Below are 18,580 nucleotides of genomic sequence, written 5' to 3'. Positions count from 1 at the left end.
ACGTTGTTTGGTCCACTGCCTCTTCTCCCTATGTTTTATATAATTAAATAAATAAGAGATCTCTTGGCAAAATCACTGGTGTCTGTTTCCATGAAATCAAACAACAGGGGAAAGCAAGATTTTTAAATCAACAAAACCATTTTTCCATTAAATAATTTTACAACAACACACCAGTGAATGAAAGTATCTATTTCACTGTGGTAGGATGATAGGTCCATATCTCGAGGAGACTCAAAGTTTTTGTTTATCTATGTTTTACTATAATTCCTATATGGAGGAACTAAATGTTGTGCCTCACAAGAGCACCGTGCTACATATATCAGGGCTTAAAGTCGCTTGGAAAAAACGAGCGCATCGCACCACAAAAAGAAAAAGACCGTATGAGAGAGACAATGGCACATACGTCAAAGAAAACCTTGAGCCGTAATGACTCCAATGGCTTCCATTATGAGCGCGCAAACTGCGCGGCTACATTTTAAATAACGAACTTGAGCGCGCAAAAGACGCGTTATGTGAACAGGCCCTAATCTGACTTGAATAACACACCGGTCCCCTTCAACCTACCACCTTGATTCAAGAGTCAGCGCGCACAGCTGTCACAGCCAATGGGAGCATGATTTTAGGTTGTCTTAGCCAATTGCTAGAGAGGAGGGCGGGTCTTGTGCAGGAACCAGTTCGCAGTTAGCTTCAGAGCTGCCAACTCTCACGCATTCACCGTGAGACACACGCAATTGACACTTTTCACACGCTCTCACGAAAACACATCCATTTTCTCACGCACAGAAAAATCGCGAAGCAAAGAGGACATGGAGACCGACAGACTGGACAGAGCAGGTTATTTTTGATATAAAAAAATCTCAGCTCTCAGATTCTGTCACTTTTATTACGAAATTCAAACAATAAATACCGTTTTGGCACTTGTAAATGTGACGCGACCACTGATCTATATATAATGACACTATATAGATCAGTGGACACGACAGATCCCTAGCGGCAGGTAAACCGATCATCTCTAGCTAGTAAATAAACACGAATGAACAATGTTGAAAGATACAATACAACTTACCGAAATGTATATTCCTCATACATAATATCGACCAATCAATCAAAAAAAGGGGTCAATAAAACAGCTGGAGAACAATTATGTCACATAACATTTACCGCAGGAAAGCCATTTGATGACCATAATATAGGCTATAGCAGATTAGTTGGCTAGAAAAAAAGAGCTATAGAGAGTATTTTGCTAAATATGTGTACTATATTACATATTTATTATATTTTTACTTATATCATTAAATAAAGTTATTACAATAAAAAACGCATTATATATCTCTCTGTATGTTTACAGTTGTTTTTTTCTTAAGAAAAATTAATGGCTATCTTGTGTAGCCTACCTAATATTTATTTAAATGAGTCAGTATTAAATCAAATCACAATAATTGAATTGAATTGAAAACCATAAATTGTACCATGTAGCCTAGGCTAAACATTGTAACATGTTGTCACTAAGCCTAATAAAATTCAGTTTAGTTACTAAAATGTTTTGACAATCACAATACACTTATTGTGATGCAATAATTTTTTTATATATTTTTTATGTTTAAGATGTAAACGTGTTTAAGATGTAAATGTGTTTAAGATGTAAACGGGATGATTGCGCGACACTTACGTGAGACACTGTTGCCGTGTGTGCAAGTAGCAGAAACAACGAGGAATGCCAGAGTAAACGTTAGAAATGTTTAATTTGAAAAGGTGTGAATGACGTTACAAAACATGAAAAATTATAAAATATACAAGGAAAACAAAGCAAGAAAACAAGAGTGTCGCCAAATCAATTAAATAATCAAAACATAACTATTTCACCCAAACCTCTAAATCTACCTATCAAAAGAAAAATGCAGAAACAAAACCTGAAATCTTCAGCGTATACGCCGCCTTAAATAAACTACGCTGTCTAAAAAAAAACCAGTAAATTCAATGCGTGGTGATCACTCTCCAACTAAATAACAGAAAACAATTCTAACTACCGTGGTCTTTAAAGATGGAACACACACACACACACACACACACACGCACTACGGACGTCTAGTGTTCTAACTCTAAACAGTGCATTCCATCGGCAGTAATACTAACAAAGGAATGTTCATCTCTAAACACTTGCATAAGCAAAAACAAAAAACAAAAACAAATCATAAACGTAATCATGGTTTCAACAAACAACTCCAGGCATGGGAAGTTGTCTGAGATCTGGCGCTGACCTCCCTCGCTCTTGGTCACTGGGCCTTTTAAACCCACAGAACGTCTGTGGATTGGTGGAACGTCAGTTCTGATTTTAACGTTGTGACGTCACATCTCTTATGGGCAACCAATGATCACCACCTAGGAATGACGTATAGAAACACACACAAAAAAAGAAAAATACACAAACACACGTGGAACGTGACATGAAGAAACTGAGACAGACTAAATCCAGAAGAACTGCGGGAACGAGTCTTTTAGATTAAAGACACATCTCTTTGACCTAGCATTCACATAACACATTATAGACTTCTATAATTCAATGTTAGGCTGCATAGATTAGGTCAGCCGGAACCAGGAACACTTTCCATAAATCCCGATGTACTCGTTACATCATGAGAAGGATGGTGTCTATGCTTATATTCGTCTCTCTGTTTATCCCGAGGTTTACCACAGTCCGCAGGATCCAGATCTAATGAAGGACCTGCGCCTGGACGCGACGACAGCGCAGTCCTGAAGTGTCAACTAGTCTCTCCCCTGTGAAGGCCTGTGGGAAAAAAATTAAATAAACATTTGACACAATCTGATTCCATATTGATTAAGTTGGGCCTATCAGGTACAGTACATAAGAAAAAAATCTCTCTCAACTAATGCTGTAAAGTAAACCATAAGGAACCCCAGTTGGTACATCATTCTAATATTTAAGGTTAAAAATTATTTATTTGTATGCTTCTTCAAATCACACATAAGGAAGTTTATACACTTTTAAAGGAACACTCCTCCGTTTATTTAAAACAAACCTTTCCTACATTTAGACAGGTGGGCAAACGCATCTTTGTCTCAGTGCATGCATTGTTTTAGTTTGGCAGCGCTACCGCTAGCTTAGCTTAGCATAATGAATGGAATCCTGTGTTGCCAGCTAGCATGTGATTAAAAAAAAAACAAAAAAAAAACTTCTTGTGGCCTGCGTATTCACGAGTACAAATAGCATTGCAGATTAAGTTTTTGGGGCAGACCTGACCTGTTGAAAGATGGTATTCATCCCTCCTGGGATGGTGCTGCTCTTCTAGTAATATGGCACATAGTCTTAGAGCTCAAACATGACAATCTGGGGCTCAGGTCAGGAAGCAGACAGACTGGCTAAACCAACCGTCTGCTAGCGGCCTCGGTCAGATAAATCACATCACATAGAGCCTCTTTCACCTAGATATCATCATATAGAGACTGTGTCTGTTCCCCGAATTAGGACACAAAAAACGTTTAAACTCATCTAAGGTTAAAAATTTAATTGATGTTCAAATATAAAAAACAGCTATAATACAGATGAGAAAATGCTAAAGCTTGGGTTGCTGAATATTCGATCGCTTACTTCAAAAGCACTCATTGTAAATGATATGATTTCAGATAATAATCTAGATGTGCCGTGTTTGACAGAAACCTGGCTAAAACCAAACGATTACATTACTTTAAATTTACATTTACATTTATGCATTTGGCAGACACTTTTATCCAAAGCTTTCAAGGTACACATTTTACATTTTGTCAGTTCTTGCTTTCCCTGGGAATCGAACCCATGACCTTGCTAGCGCCAACGCTCTACTGTTTGAGGTACAGGAAAGCCTAAATGAGTCCACACTGCAAGATTACTGTTATAAACATGAGCCTCGTCTGAAACACAAAGGGGGGGGTGTTGCTGTAATTTATAGTAATATTTTGAAATCCACTAAGAAATCAAGTTTTAAATATAATTATTTTGAAGTGTTGTTGTTAAATGTAACACTATCTAGTGTAAATGATAAATCATATTTAACATTTGTGCTGGCTACTGTATACAGGCCACCAGGGCACCATTAAATATTTCATCAAAGAATTTGCTGACTTTCTAACAGAATTAATATTGACTGCAGATAAAGTACTAATTGTTGGTGATTTTAATAGTTTAATAACCGTCTACTACAGTTTCGCATCAGGCAGTGCATTGTAGTCTCCCTAAGGAAAAATTTAATTCATTCGTTGCTATAGGAGAGGAAGAATTCACTAAACTCGTTAAATCATCTAAATCTACAACATGTATGTTAGACCCTATACCGACTAAGCTACTGAAAGAGATGTTCCTGGAGGTCATAGATCCTCTTCTTAATATCATTACACATAGTCTTAGAGCTCAAACATGACAACCTGGGGCTCAGGTCAGGAAGCAGTCAGACTGGCTAAACCGACCGTCTGCTAGCGGCCTCGCGTCACCAAGGTCAGATAAATCCCATCACATAGAGCCTCTTTCACTTAGATATCATCATATAGAGTGTGTCTGTTCCCCGAATTAGGAAATCCAAAAAACGTTTAAACCCATCTAAGGTTAAAAATGTAACTGATGTTCAAAATATAAAAAACAGCTATAACACAGATGAGCAAATGATAAAGCTTGGGTTGCTGAATATTCGATCGCTTACTTCAAAAGCACTCATTGTTAAAGGAACACTTCGACTTTTTGGGACTTTGGCTTATTCTCCGTATCCCCCAGAGTTAGATAAGTCCATACAGTGGCGGTCTTAACATAGAGGCATAGGTAGGCGGCTGCTTGGGGCTAAACCTATGCGCGTGAACTCGACAATCGATTACTATGGACTTCGACCGAAAACAGGATGTAAATACAGGTATGAGCGCTGGCTTAATAAACATAATTTTTATTCATATCTTTCATATCTACTGCAGTCAGATTAACCCGCATTCACCCCGAAGGAATCACTCACATGACCTGGGCATTTGTAATGACACATCAAGGATGTTAAGAGACTAAAAGCAGGTTTAAAACTTGCCCCATTGAAGTCAACAGGGTGCAAATTTTAAAAAGAGGATAACTCGGTGTAGGCAACACCGATTTTTGTCGTTGTTCTCTGTACTGACAGCACTCCAAATTTACAAAAAAATGAGCTCAATGTTAAAATTGACCGGAGTTCTCCTTTAACATAAATTGTAAGAATATGACTAATAGTAAAGACTAGTACTAATAAATAAACATTAGGCCTATGCTAAAGCTATTAAATAGCAGTCCCAAACTAGTTTTTGTTAATACAATGTTGGTATGAGCCACTACAGTCATTTATAAATATAAAAATGAACACAAAGTGAAAATAGTGGCATTTTGGGGTTAATATGGAAACGACAGTTACCATGGTGAATACACAATACTAACAAGAACTGTTAATGAAACATGGAAACTGCTCCTGGTGAATAGAATGAAAATCATACCTGCATTACTTTTATTTAGTGTAATTTACAACGTAACGGCATTGCATGCTCGTTGTTTCTTTTGCACTTGATCAGTGAGGCGATACACAGCGCGCGCCGCCGCCGCATTTGCGCGTGCAATTGAAGAGTGTGCGAGAACAGGATAACGGCTGACAGGACAAGAAAGTCAGTTTTTCTGAGGTGAAAAACTTTATTTCAGCGTCACTGCCTGGTAGTTCCTATTGTGTTGGGTTTTCTGAAGTAGTCATGATTCGCCTCTCATAACATAACATGCTCTAAACACGCACGCAGAGTGGAAATGGAGGCGCGGGGAGCAAGGATCACAGCGCAAATTTGAACTATATCGATATATGCGATATGGTCTAATTCCATATCGCATTTCAAAAATATATTGATATATTTTTTATATCGATATATCGGCCAGCCCTAAATCGAACCCATGACCTTGGCATTGCTAGCGCCAACACTCTACTGTTTGAGGTAAGGGAAAGCCTAAATGAGTCCACACCGCAAGATTACTGCTGCTCGCTGCTCCTGCTCGCGGTGTGAATGCACTCATTGATTAACATGCACGCCGAAAAAACTACGCGCTGCTCATGCGCCGCTCACGCTTGCGGTGTGAAACGGCCGTAATTCACGAGGTTTCCTATTGCGTTCCGTGTGCACGTGTGATGCTGATGTTGCGCGATGTTAATCATGCGGCGCCCAAGTGCATTTGACCGGCATAAAATCGGCATATGTCAGACCAACCGGCTGGCCGATCACGTGAAAATCGGCCAATTCCGGTCACCAGCCGATCAGTCGGTGCATCTCTAAATATTATCACACGGAATAGATGTTGATGCAGTTGAAATTCTGCAGCAGAGCGATGAAATCTCAGCTCATTATCTAGTCTTGTGTAAATTACATTTAGCCAAGGCTGCAAAGCCGACTCAGTGTTATAAATATGCTAGACCTATCACTTCTGCCTCTAAAGATTGCTTTATCAATAATCTTCCTGATCGGTTTCATCATCTCAGCATCCCGGATAGCTTAGAGCACATGTGTCAAACTCAAGGCCCGCGGGCCTAATCCGGCCCGCCACATTATTTTATATGGCCCGCGAGAGCATATGGGTGTCTTAAAATTAGGGATGCAACGAAATTTAGGCTGCCAAAAAATTTTGGCCGAAAATAACATTTTCGGTTTTTGGCCGAAAGATACTAAAAAGCCGCCGCGCCCCTACGTGTTCGGCGATGGTTTGACTCTGGCTCAGCGTGTTTTATGACTTTGCGTGCGAGTCCGCTTCCGAAGATGCATAACTTCAAAGCGCGTTCTGTGTGTGCGCGCTGTGCTCTCCGCTCCGTGTTCACAGTGCGTTCTGCTCAATGTCCCGCAAGCAACCTCCGTGTGTGTGTGTGTGTGTGTGTGTGTGTGTGTGTGTGTTTGTGTTGCGAGCTCTGCTCACGCTCACCGGAAAGGCAAAGTCCACTGAAAAAAACGTGCCGACATGAAATTTATTTGGACTTGTTTCTTTTTGCAATAGCACTACTGTGCTGTAACATGGTGTGTATAGCCGTGCTGGTGCTGGGCAACACTGGTAAAATTACACGAATCACGATCCTCTCGTTCACTGGTCCTCTCCCTGCTCTGCTCATGCTCTGATAAAAAATAGCTTTGTAGGACTATACTTATTTTGACAATTGGTCAAAAAATAAATCTGTTAAATCTGATTCTGCTGCATAGAACTGATTGAAGAATAATATATTGATATTTTATATTATTTTAATATAGGTACCAGTATTAGCCTTTTCACCATTTGTATCACTCCGCTTGTCTGTGTTTGCGCCACTTGCATCATTAAGCCAGTAGGTGGCGACAAGTGACTGTCTTTATGAGTGAACAATTGAACTTTAAGCTGATTAGTGCCAAAAACATTGATTAACTTTCATTGATTAAATCTTTAATGCTAATATAAATTGCTCATTTGCCTCTGGACACAAAAAGATTGCACTGGTTTTTGATTGAAATGTAACATCTATGCAAAATAATCCTTGAAAGATTTCTCATTTAAGGCCGTTCCTGTTTGGAATATGTGATTGTATATTGTCCACAATAAGCAGAAACATTCTGCATTTCCATTTTGTAGTGTGGATAATTCATTGCAACATTTATCCTCATTCTCATTTTTAAGAATCTGTTTTCTTGACAAATAATTTATGCTACTGCCCACTGACATGCTTTTAAAGCTATTGTTATCCAAATTTTTTGGCCTTTAAACACCTTAAAATGCACATATGTAGGTCCGAGAAATCCAAATTTTATCGGGGGAGCATGTCCCCGATCCCCCTAAGTACCTCACATTTGAATACGCATGACTGTGTGGTAATGTGTGCTGGTGTGGCTACAGTGCCAAGGCTGAATTTTTGAGCCAGTCTGCCCCCCTGCATATATACAATATACATTATTCTCTGTATCAAATCATTATTACCCAGCTCCTGATGTTTCGGGCTCATCCCCTGATGTTTTTAAAACCTAGAAACACCCCTGCAAATGCATATACAATATTTGTAACTTAAATAAGTAATAATCAAATAAAGAGACAATATATAATTAAAAATGTTAAAAGTCTTACAGTTACAACCGGCCCTTTGAGGGCAGCCATAATGCTGAAGTGGCCCTCAATGAAAATGAGTTTGACACCCCTGGCTTAGAAGAACTCGATATTGCGACAGAAACTCTTAACTCTCTCTTTTCCAGCACTTTAGACACAGTTACTCCGTTGCGCTTAAAGAAGATTAAAGAAATTAGTCCAACGCCGTGGTACAACGAGCACACTCAGGCCCTTAAGAGAGCAGCCAGAAAAATGGAGCGAAACTGGAAGAAAACAAAACTAGAGGTATTTCGCATTTCATGGAAAGAGAGCTCGATTGCTTACAGAGAGGCTTTAAAAGCTGCTGGATCTGCTTATTTTTCAACCCTATTAGAAGAAAAACATAATCCTAGGTATTTATTTGAAACAGTGGCTAAACTAACGAAAAATAAAGCTTCAAGCACCAAAGTTTCCAAGCAGCACAGCAGTAATGACTTTATGAACTTCACTTATAAGATTGATAATATCAGGGAGAAAATTATAACTATGCAACCGTCTACTACAGTATCGCATCAGGCAGTGCATTGTAGCCTCCCTGAGGAAAAATTTGATTCATTCATTGCTATAGGAGAGGAAGAATTTACTAAACTCGTTAAATCATCTAAATCGACAACATGTATGTTAGACCCTATACCGACTAAGCTACTGAAAGAGATGCTCCCAGAGGTCATAGATCCTCTTCTTAATATCATTAATTCATCTTTGTCTCTAGGATACTTTGAGCTGGCTATGATTAAACCGCTTGTTAAAAAAACGCAACTTGATCCTACAGAATTAGTCAATAGGCTAGTTGCACGTGGCCGCCATTTTGGATTTCGGATCAGCGAGTGTGCGGTTAGACACTTCCGGTTTCGCATTACGCCCGTTGCAGGGAGCCGGAGAAAGCCGAAATGTATCTTTTATAGTTGTTTATAGAATCAATTATCACTTAAAATACTACTAATATCCATATTACTATCACACGAGCCAAAGGCAATTAAATGCACAGGTGCATAGTCAGATTAATGAATGAAATACAACTGTTCACGAAGAGAATATTGTATTTGACTCATGCTGCATAGCAACACCATAGCAACCACCCAGAACACCCTAGCAACCGCCTAGCAACGCCCTAGCAACCACCCAGAATACCCTAGCAACCGCCTAGCAACACCATAGAAACCACCCAGAACACCCTAGCAACTGCCTAGCAACCACCCAGAATATCAACTGCCTAGCAACACCATAGCAACCACCCAGAACACCCTAGCAACACCATAGAAACCACCCAGAACACCCTAGCAACTGCCTAGCAATGCCTTAGCAACCACCTAGAATACCCTAGCAACTGCCTAGCAATGCCCTAGCAACCACCCAGAATACCCTAGCAACCACCTATCAATTCCATAGCAACCACCCAGAACACCCTAGCAATGCCCTAGCAACCACCTAGCAAAGCCCTAGCAACCACACAGAACACCCTAGCAACACCATAGCAACCACCCAGAATACCCTAGCAACTGCCTAGCAACCACCCAGAATACCCTAGAAACCACCTAGCAACCACACAGAACACCCTAGCAATGCCTTAGCAACCACTTAGCAACACCCTAGCAACCACCAAGAATACCCTAGCAACGCCCTAGCAATCACCCAGAATACCCTAGCAACCGCCTAGCAACACCATAGCAACCACCCAGAACACCCTAGCAATGCCCTAGCAACCACCTAGCAACCACACAGAACACCCTAGCAACCACCTGAACAACATGAATAAGCCATATCTCAGCACCAGAACATCGTACAGACGTGTGTTGGCTCATATGCAATCATGTACCAGTACCACACTCTAGCAACCGAGTGGCGAGTTTTGCCACTGCAAGCACCACTTCACATTTTCTTCAGGAAATGTACATTCTAGTTTTTATTATTATTTTATGCAGCACTGCGTGTAGCCTATGCCTACAAGGCACAACAAACCTGTTCATTATATATTGTTGGAAACATTTGTGTGTGTGTGTGTGTGTGTGTGTGTGTGTGTTCTGTGAATTTTAAAATGCAAATTTTAACCAGAAAATCAAAAATTTATGCCCAAAATCGTGCAGCCCTATAGTTTCTCTTGATATCAGTTTTTTTGTGTGTTTTTTTTTACAGGGCCCAGATGCCACTGAGTCCTGCTGACTTCAACATTCACATGAGTCTCTGTACATGAACATGGTAAAGTGAGAATCAAACACCTTGGAAATGAAAGGTACAATGCTTTTAGGAATGGCACAGAGGTCTCTATCTTTGGATCATTGTTTTCAATAATGTGCTTTTTTGTCATGTGTTGTGTATCTTTGGATTATGTTGTGTTGTAAATAAATCCAAAACAATCAAACAGTCATTCTTTTTTTAATCTCCTCATTCTTTGTGCAAGGTTGCTCAGAATGACAGGGCCTGATAGCTCCTAAAATAGGGCCATTAGGGGAGTGTCTTTGTCTTTCTCAGGTGTGAAATGCCATCAATATTCAGGAAGTGTTTAGTGTTTACGCCCCTCGCATAAAAGCTTTCTTACACAAAACACGTCTTACAAATTTTAAATCAATATATTGCCTTCTTTGAATGAGCAGTCAGGGTGATTTTCACATAGTTTTGGAGCAAATATTCAAGGCTACGTGATACAATTTTCAAAAGTCTTGTGAAGAAATAATCAGTAGGGGTTTCATGAGCTTATTTCAGTTACATTTTTTTTTTTTTGTATTTTCACAAACCACGCATAAAACGTCATTATCTCAAAACTACAAACTTTTACATGCATGCTGCTGATATATTATTGTAGCAGAGTTTGTGATGAATACAGTGTAATCAGACTTTAGCCATGAAAATATCACAAGTAACAGAAATAAGTAGGGATGCACCGAATATTAGGCCACCGAAACTTTCGGCCGAAAATGGCCCAAAAGTGCATTTTCGGTTTTCGGCCGAAAGACTTTTATCACCGAAACAATACGGCCGAAATGTTGTGATGACGCAAACAGCAGATACCGCGACCTGCACGTGCTTGTCTGAAGCAACATATCTGCGGTGTGGACGTATTTCAATATATCTGAGAGTGACCCACGGACAGCGATTTTCAAAACACAGGCATCCCAAGTCTCCCGGAAGTTCCGGAAGATAGCGGCTCCCTGATGCCCGCAAATTAGTTTAAATCTCCCGGAATCGCGAGCGAGCATACGTAGTGCGCGCGCTGCAGAGAGAGGGAGCGAGAGACCTTGCGTGTGTTTGCAGAGCAGCTGTCATTTCTCAGAGGTGTGTGTGTTTACCTTAGCTGTTTATGGTTTTTGCAACTCACGTCCATGAGCATATAGCTGCAGATATTATTATGGGCTATGGCAGTATTGACCTAAATGCAGTTTGTTTTTATGAGAGAACATTTCATTTTTAAACCTTTCTGCAGGCCAGTAGGCTTTTACATTATTATTTAATGTACACATGAGTGGGGTCAAGTTAAACATTTAATTTTATACTTTGCAATGTGCTAAATAAATATTTGCATACAAATTTAATTGATTTATTGTTTGAAACTTTAATATTAATTTATGCAATTGCAATGCCTTGATTTTAGTAAAGTTATAGTCAAGTTATAGTTATATAGTCATAGCCATAAATGCAATGGTACTAATAATTGGCATAATTTCTTTCGGTGTTTCGGTTTTCGGCCTTGGTTTCCTCTTTTTCGGTTTTCGGTTTCGGCCAAGAATTTTCATTTCGGTGCATCCCTAGAAATAAGCACAAATGTCAGAGCATGACAGAACACCTCCAGGGCCCAGAAAACACCTCAGACCCCAGAGAGTTAATAAATATCAAACAATCAACAAAGTGTCCTATGCTCACCACACACCGGATATAGGTGGAGAGGAGAGATTTGGCTATAGGGTGATGTGTGGCTAACTTACACAGAAGAGACTTTGTTGCTCAGCACATGAAAATAAACTACTTACCGTGATCTCAGACTGAGGTGATGTGGTTTCTCCACTGCATGGATCTTCATGTGTAGATTCAGCTGAGTTTTAATAGAGAAACTCTTTCCGCACTGATCACACGTGTGCGGCTTCTCTCCAGTGTGGATCCTCTCATGTGTTTTCAGAGATGATAACTGACTGAATCTGTTGTCACAGTGTGAACACTTGTAAGGTTTTTCTCCAGTGTGAATTCTCTGGTGCTGTTTTAAACAGTTTGCTGTAGTAAAAGTCTTCTCACACTCAAAGCACATGTACTCTCTCACACCAGTGTGAGTTTTCTCATGTGTGTGTAAATATTGCAGCAGTGAAAAACCCTTTCCACACACAGAACATGAATGCGGCTTCGTATGAACTGTCAGGTGTTTCTTCAGGTCTGATGCACTAAGAAATTTTTTGCCGCATTGATCACATGAGAACGGCTTCTCTCCGGTGTGGATCCTCATGTGAATCTTAAGATAACTTTTGCATGAGAATCTCTTTTCACACTGATCACACATGAATGGCTTCTCTCCAGTGTGAATCATCATATGAACATCAAGTTGCTGTTTGATTGTGAAACTCTTCCCACATAGATCACACGTGTACGGCTTCTCTCCAGTGTGGATCCTCTCATGTGTTTTCAGATTTGATAAGTCACTGAATCTCTTGTCACAGTGTGAACACTTGTAAGGTTTTTCTCCAGTGTGAATTCTCTGGTGCAGTTTTAAACCGTCTGCTGTAGTAAAAGTCTTCTCACACTCAAAGCACATGTACTCTTTCACACCAGTGTGAGTTTTCTGATGTCTATGTAAATGTTGCAGCTGTGAAAAACTCTTTTCACACACAGAACATGAATGCGGCTTCTCCTTCGTATGAACTGTCAGGTGTTTCTTCAGGTCTGATGTACTAAGAAATGTTTTGCCGCAGTGATCACATGAGAACGGCTTCACTCCGGTGTGGACTCTCATGTGAACATTAAGATTTTGTTTGTTTGTGAATCTCTTCCCACATTGATCACATGAGAACGGCTTCTCTCCAGTGTGGATCCTCATGTGACCATTAAGACACTGTTTGTATGTGAAACTCTTCCCACACTGAGTGCAGGTGAAAGATTTCTTGGCTCTTTTCTTAAAAAAAATGTTTTTAGTCTTTGAGCAACTCAAAGGTTTTCCTTCAGGATTGACATGATGTTCCTCCTCCACTTCACTCAGTTCTTCACTCTCCTCACTCTCTTCCATCAGGTCTGAAATCAAAGAGAAAATTATTAATTTCATTTTCAGTACATCAAAATAATTCAAAGAGAGAAATATAAAGTGAAAAGACATTAAAGTGAGCCCTGATGTAATAGTAGAAAGTACTACTGCTATAAAATATTATGATAATTTGATGTCTTTTTATAAATTGATTATATGCCCATGAAACTTTCCAAAAATGAGGAAAATTTATCTTCCAATTATTATTTTTTAAACATTATAGGCACGAATCCCATGTTTCTTTAGCAAGAACTAGTACATATATTTGATCAATGACACAATTATCTAACATGATATTAACATTAATATCATTAGAGTCTGATCTGACTGATCGCTGATCGATTGCTCCTGTCTGCCTCGCTGCCTGCTGTGAGTGTGTCTGTTTGCTTCGGTGCTGTAAGCTCCGTCTTAGCCTTGTATTTCTTTGTTTTGAACCATCATTTACTACCATTTCTAGTTGTTTATACTACTACATTCTACCCAACATCTCAGATTAAACTGACATCGCTAGCTTCTGTTATTAGTACTACTAGCACAAAACGCTAGTAATTCGTTAGCCTGTTAACGCGCCACCCGTGCACTCAGCTATTTTTATTTATTTATTTTTCTCTCGCGCGTCCGCGCCTTTGAGTTCATAAAAGCTCAGGTGAGTAAGAATCAGTCAACAAACACGGTGAGTAATGTCTTGTCCTGTTATTGTCACCTGCACTTCATGTCACATGTTTAGCATAGCCTTCTCTGTCGACAATATAGGATTTATATGTGATAAATGTAAGGAGACAGTTAGGTTGACAGAGAAGATTTCAGAATTAGAAACACGCATCCAAACTTTAATTGAGGATAGTAAGAGTGCTAGAGCTTCAGATGTTTTGGATGCGCATAGAATAGTGCACACTTTACATGAGTCGGTTCCGGCTAAATTAGTGCCTGAGCAGCCGGGCAAATGGGTGACAGTGAGGGATCGCTCTAGTCGCGGATCTAAAAACCACTCTTCCGTTCCGATTACCATAACAAATCGATTTGCCCCGCTCAGTGAAACACCCACTGAGAATGATTGTGCCCTAGTTATTGGCGATTCTATTACACGGAACGTGAAAATAGAGACACCAGCCACCATAGTCACATGTTTGCCGGGAGCCAGAGCACCTGACATCAAAGCAAATTTAAAAGTGCTGGCTAATGCTAATCGTAAATTCTCTAAGATCATTATTCATGTCGGCACTAATGATGTTCGACTCCGCCAGTCGGAGATCGCCAAAATTAATATTAAAGAGGTGTGTGAACTTGCAAGTACGATGTCAAGGACTGTAATTTGCTCTGGCCCCCTTCCTGTTCGCAGGAGTGATGAGATAGTTAGTAGATTGTGTTCGCTTAACGGTTGGCTGTCTAGGTGGTGTCCGCTTAATAATATAGAATTCATAGACAATTGGAAAAGTTTTTGGGGCAAACCTGACCTGTTGAAAAGAGATGGTATTCATCCCTCCTGGGATGGTGCTGCTCTTCTCTCTAGTAATATGGCTCATAGTCTTAGAGCTCAAACATGACAGTCTTGGGCTCAGGTCAGGAAGCAGACAGACTGGCTAAACCGACCGTCTGCTAGCGGCCTCGCGTCACCCAGGTCAGATAAATCCTATCACATAGAGCCTCTTTCACCTAGCTATCATCATATAGAGACTGTGTCTGTTCCCCGAATTTGGAAATCCAAAAAATGTTTTAACCCATCTAAGGTTAAAAATTTAATTGATGTTCAACAAATAAAAAACAGCTATAATACAGATGAGCAAATGCTAAAGCTTGGGTTGCTGAATATTCGATCGCTTACTTCAAAAGCACTCATTGTTAATGATATGATTTCAGATAATAACCTAGATATGCTGTGTTTGACAGAAACCTGGCTAAAACCAAACGATTACATTACTTTAAATGAATCAACCCCGCAAGATTACTGTTATAAACATGAGCCTCGTCCGAAACGCAAAGGGGGTGGTGTTGCTATAATTTATAGTAATAGTTTCAAAACCACTAAGAAATCAAGTTTTAAATATAATTCTTTTGAAGCATTGGTGCTTAATGTAAAAATATATAGTGTAAACGATAAATCACGTTTGAGATTTGTGCTGGGTACTGTATACAGGCCACCAGGGCACCATACAGACTTTATCAAAGAATTTGCGGACTTTCTATCAGAATTAATATTGACTGCAGATAAAGTACTAATTGTTGGTGATTTTAATATACACATCGATAATGAAAAAGATGCATTGGGTTTGGCATTTAAAGACATTGTAAACTCAATTGGAGTTAGACAACACGTGTCAGGACCTACTCATCGTCGTAATCATACTCTAGATCTAATATTATCACACGGAATAGATGTTGATGCCGTTGAAATTCTGCAGCAGAGCGATGACATCTCAGATCATTATCTAGTCTCGTGTAATTTGCATTTAGCCAAGGCTGCAAAGCCAACTCCATGTTTCAAATATGTGAGACCTATCACTTCTGCTACTAAAGATTGCTTTATTAATAATCTTCCTGATCAGTTTCATCATCTCAGCATCCCAGATAGCTTAGAAGAACTCGATATTGCAACAGAAACTTTTAACTCTCTCTTTTCCAGCACTTTAGACACAGTTGCTCCGTTGCGTTTAAAGAAGATTAAAGAAAATAGTCCAACGCCATGGTACAACGAGCACACTCGGGCCCTTAAGAGAGCAGCCAGAAAAATGGAGCGCAACTGGAAGAAAACAAAACTAGAGGTATTTCGCATTTCATGGAAGGAGAGCTCAATTACTTACAGAGAGACTTTAAAAGCTGCTAGATCTGCTTATTTTTCAACCCTATTAGAAGAAAATAAACATAATCCTAGGTATTTATTTGAAACGGTGGCTAAACTAACGGAAAGGAAGTTTCTAGTAATCCTGAAGACTTGATTAGCTGGATCAGGTGTGTTTGATTAGGGTTGGAGCAAAACTGTGCAGAGCTGTGGCCCTCCAGGAATTGAGTTTGTGATCACTGGTTCAATTGCTCATTCATAAAGACAGTCACTTGTGCCACCTTCTGGCTTAATGATGCAAGTTGCGCAAACACAGACAAGCGGAGTGATACAAACAGTGAAAAGTCTAAGTGTTGATACTGGGGAAATATTCAAATACATTCGAGGTAACGTTATACAAATACATTTATACATTATATTTATAATAATAATGGCAATATATTTAATATGGTGCTTGTGTTGTTAAATTGAGCTTATAGTTTCCACTGTCTTTGATCAAACTGTTTATTTCTGTCGGTCATTTAAAACTTCGATCGAAAAACAGCTGTTCAGTTTAGCTACTTGTATTATCGTTAACTCAAGCGTGAAGCGTCGCGTTGGGATTCGCGCTTCTGTGAGTGAACATAAATCCCGCTTGCTTTGATTGGTCTCAAACATTTTGACATTGACGAGCGGGTGTTTGAGTGCTGAAGCAGCTCAGATGAGAAGGTCGGTTATCGTCGCGATGGGCAAATCATTGCAGCACCAAATTAGAGTTAATATTAGGCAATTATTTCACAACTTTCATTATATAGGCTAAACTAAAAAAAATTACTGAGGTCCGGACCTCGCGGACCTCAATGGTGGGTACGACCCTGACTGGGTGTTTTCACACGCACATCAGAGGGGATTTAGAAGTGGGTATACGCAATGCCGACTGAACAAGAAGTGGGTATACGCCGTATACCTGCGTATACCCTGCACTACACCACTGGTCACGTCTATTGCGATCTCAAAATTCCGGCCAGTTGATAATACCTAGAATATCAAAATCGACTGCTGGCGGTAGATCCTTTTCCTATTTAGCACCAAAACTCTGGAAAAGTCTTCCTACCATTGTCCAGGAAGCAGACACACTCTGTCAGTTCAAAGCCAGATTAAAGACACATCTCTTTGACCTAGCATTCACATAATACATTATAGACTTCTATAATTTAATGTTAGGCTGCATAGATTAGGTCAGCCGGAACCGGGAACACTTCCCATAAATCCTGATGTACTCGTTACATCATGAGAAGAATGGCATCTACGCTAATTTTAGTGTTTGTGTTTATCCCGAGGTTTTCCCGCAGCCTACCGGATCCGGGCCGTATCCAGATCTGACGAAGGACCTTCGCCTGGACCCGATGACAACGCAGTGCTGAAGTGCCAACTAGTCTCTCCCTATGGAGGATCCCTTTACCACTCTACAAATAAGGCGTTGTCGGGAAAATTCGTTTCGCGTTCCTACCCCAAAGCAACAAAATAAAATAAAATTCTTTATCAAAATTTATATTATTTTTTAAAAATATGCATATATTTTTACGTTCGCATGTGATTGTTTTAAACCCGTGTTTAGACCCGACTCGCACTTGTATCCGACACAGTTGGATATTTTTCACTCGTTTGAGCAAAATTTGCGGGTCACCTGTCGGGTACCCGAACCCGTGCAGGACTCTGCTCGCAGGCACTCTTTCTCTCTCTCCCTCACCCTCACGCTCTCTGCGCATAACGTTAAAAATGAACAACAACAATAAACAAATGTTGAGTGCTGATCAAGAGTTTTGTGCAAGCAATTTAAGGTCGCGACTTTTGTCCAAAATATAGCAGGCTTCATTCAGTGATTAAGACAAATATTATTAACATTAATTGAAGTTTTACAGTATATAGAGCCGACGTTGAACCCTCGCAAAGCAGACAGCCGCGCCTCTGCTACCGCGGGCGTGTTTTTCCACATTCAAATTCGAATATTAATTTTCACCTTCGAAATTCTTTTTTTTATTAAAACTATTCGAATATATATTCGAATTTAGAATATTTGTTGACAGCCCAACTTAACATCAAAAAAAGGTAGGCCGTAAATCTTTATTTACTGTTGGATCACATTTGGCTATATAATATTCTCTACTGCATGCTTATGCTTCTCTGTAATGGACAGTCTGTATTAATATTTGTGGGCATAATTGTCAGGGGTGGTTTATGTTTGAGACCTATAATAAAATTTTACCTCTTAGCAGCGTGTGTGTGTGCGTGTAGCAGAGTCAGCGCACGTCAGAGAGAGCTTAAAGTGATATTGACGTTGGTCTCGGGTCGGGTTCGGGCAGAAAAATTGCAGACGTTTTCGGGCAGGGGCCGGATTAGGGCTTAAACACCATGGGCCAGGTCGCGGTTAGGGCTGGATGTTTTGCCCCGTACAGGGCTCTAAGCCAGGGGTTCCCAAACTATTTAGCCC

The 18,580-nt window shown here is 39.9% G+C and overlaps 3 protein-coding genes across 5 annotated transcripts in view; 1 reads left to right on the top strand and 2 right to left on the bottom strand.

Moving 5' to 3' along the window:
• LOC307156619 (uncharacterized protein) overlaps positions 1-18,580 on the bottom strand; it is a 201,369-nt gene that overhangs the window by 27,873 nt on the left and 154,916 nt on the right. The gene's annotated exons all lie outside the window — the stretch shown is intronic.
• LOC307155930 (uncharacterized protein) overlaps positions 1-18,580 on the top strand; it is a 120,065-nt gene that overhangs the window by 57,592 nt on the left and 43,893 nt on the right. The gene's annotated exons all lie outside the window — the stretch shown is intronic.
• Positions 1,618-17,858, bottom strand: LOC307165872 (uncharacterized protein; the record flags this gene model as incomplete). Its single annotated transcript, XM_079883910.1, has 3 exons — positions 1,618-2,785; positions 12,082-13,324; positions 17,777-17,858. 3 exons carry the CDS (start codon positions 17,856-17,858, stop codon positions 2,764-2,766), a joined length of 1,347 nt encoding a protein of 448 aa, XP_079740036.1. The 3' UTR covers positions 1,618-2,763.

The sequence above is a fragment of the Squalius cephalus genome (genome assembly GCF_949319135.1).
Source record: "Squalius cephalus genome assembly, chromosome: 1".
Classification (NCBI taxonomy): Eukaryota; Metazoa; Chordata; class Actinopteri; order Cypriniformes; family Leuciscidae; genus Squalius; species Squalius cephalus.
This window is presented reverse-complemented; position numbering and strand designations above follow the sequence as displayed.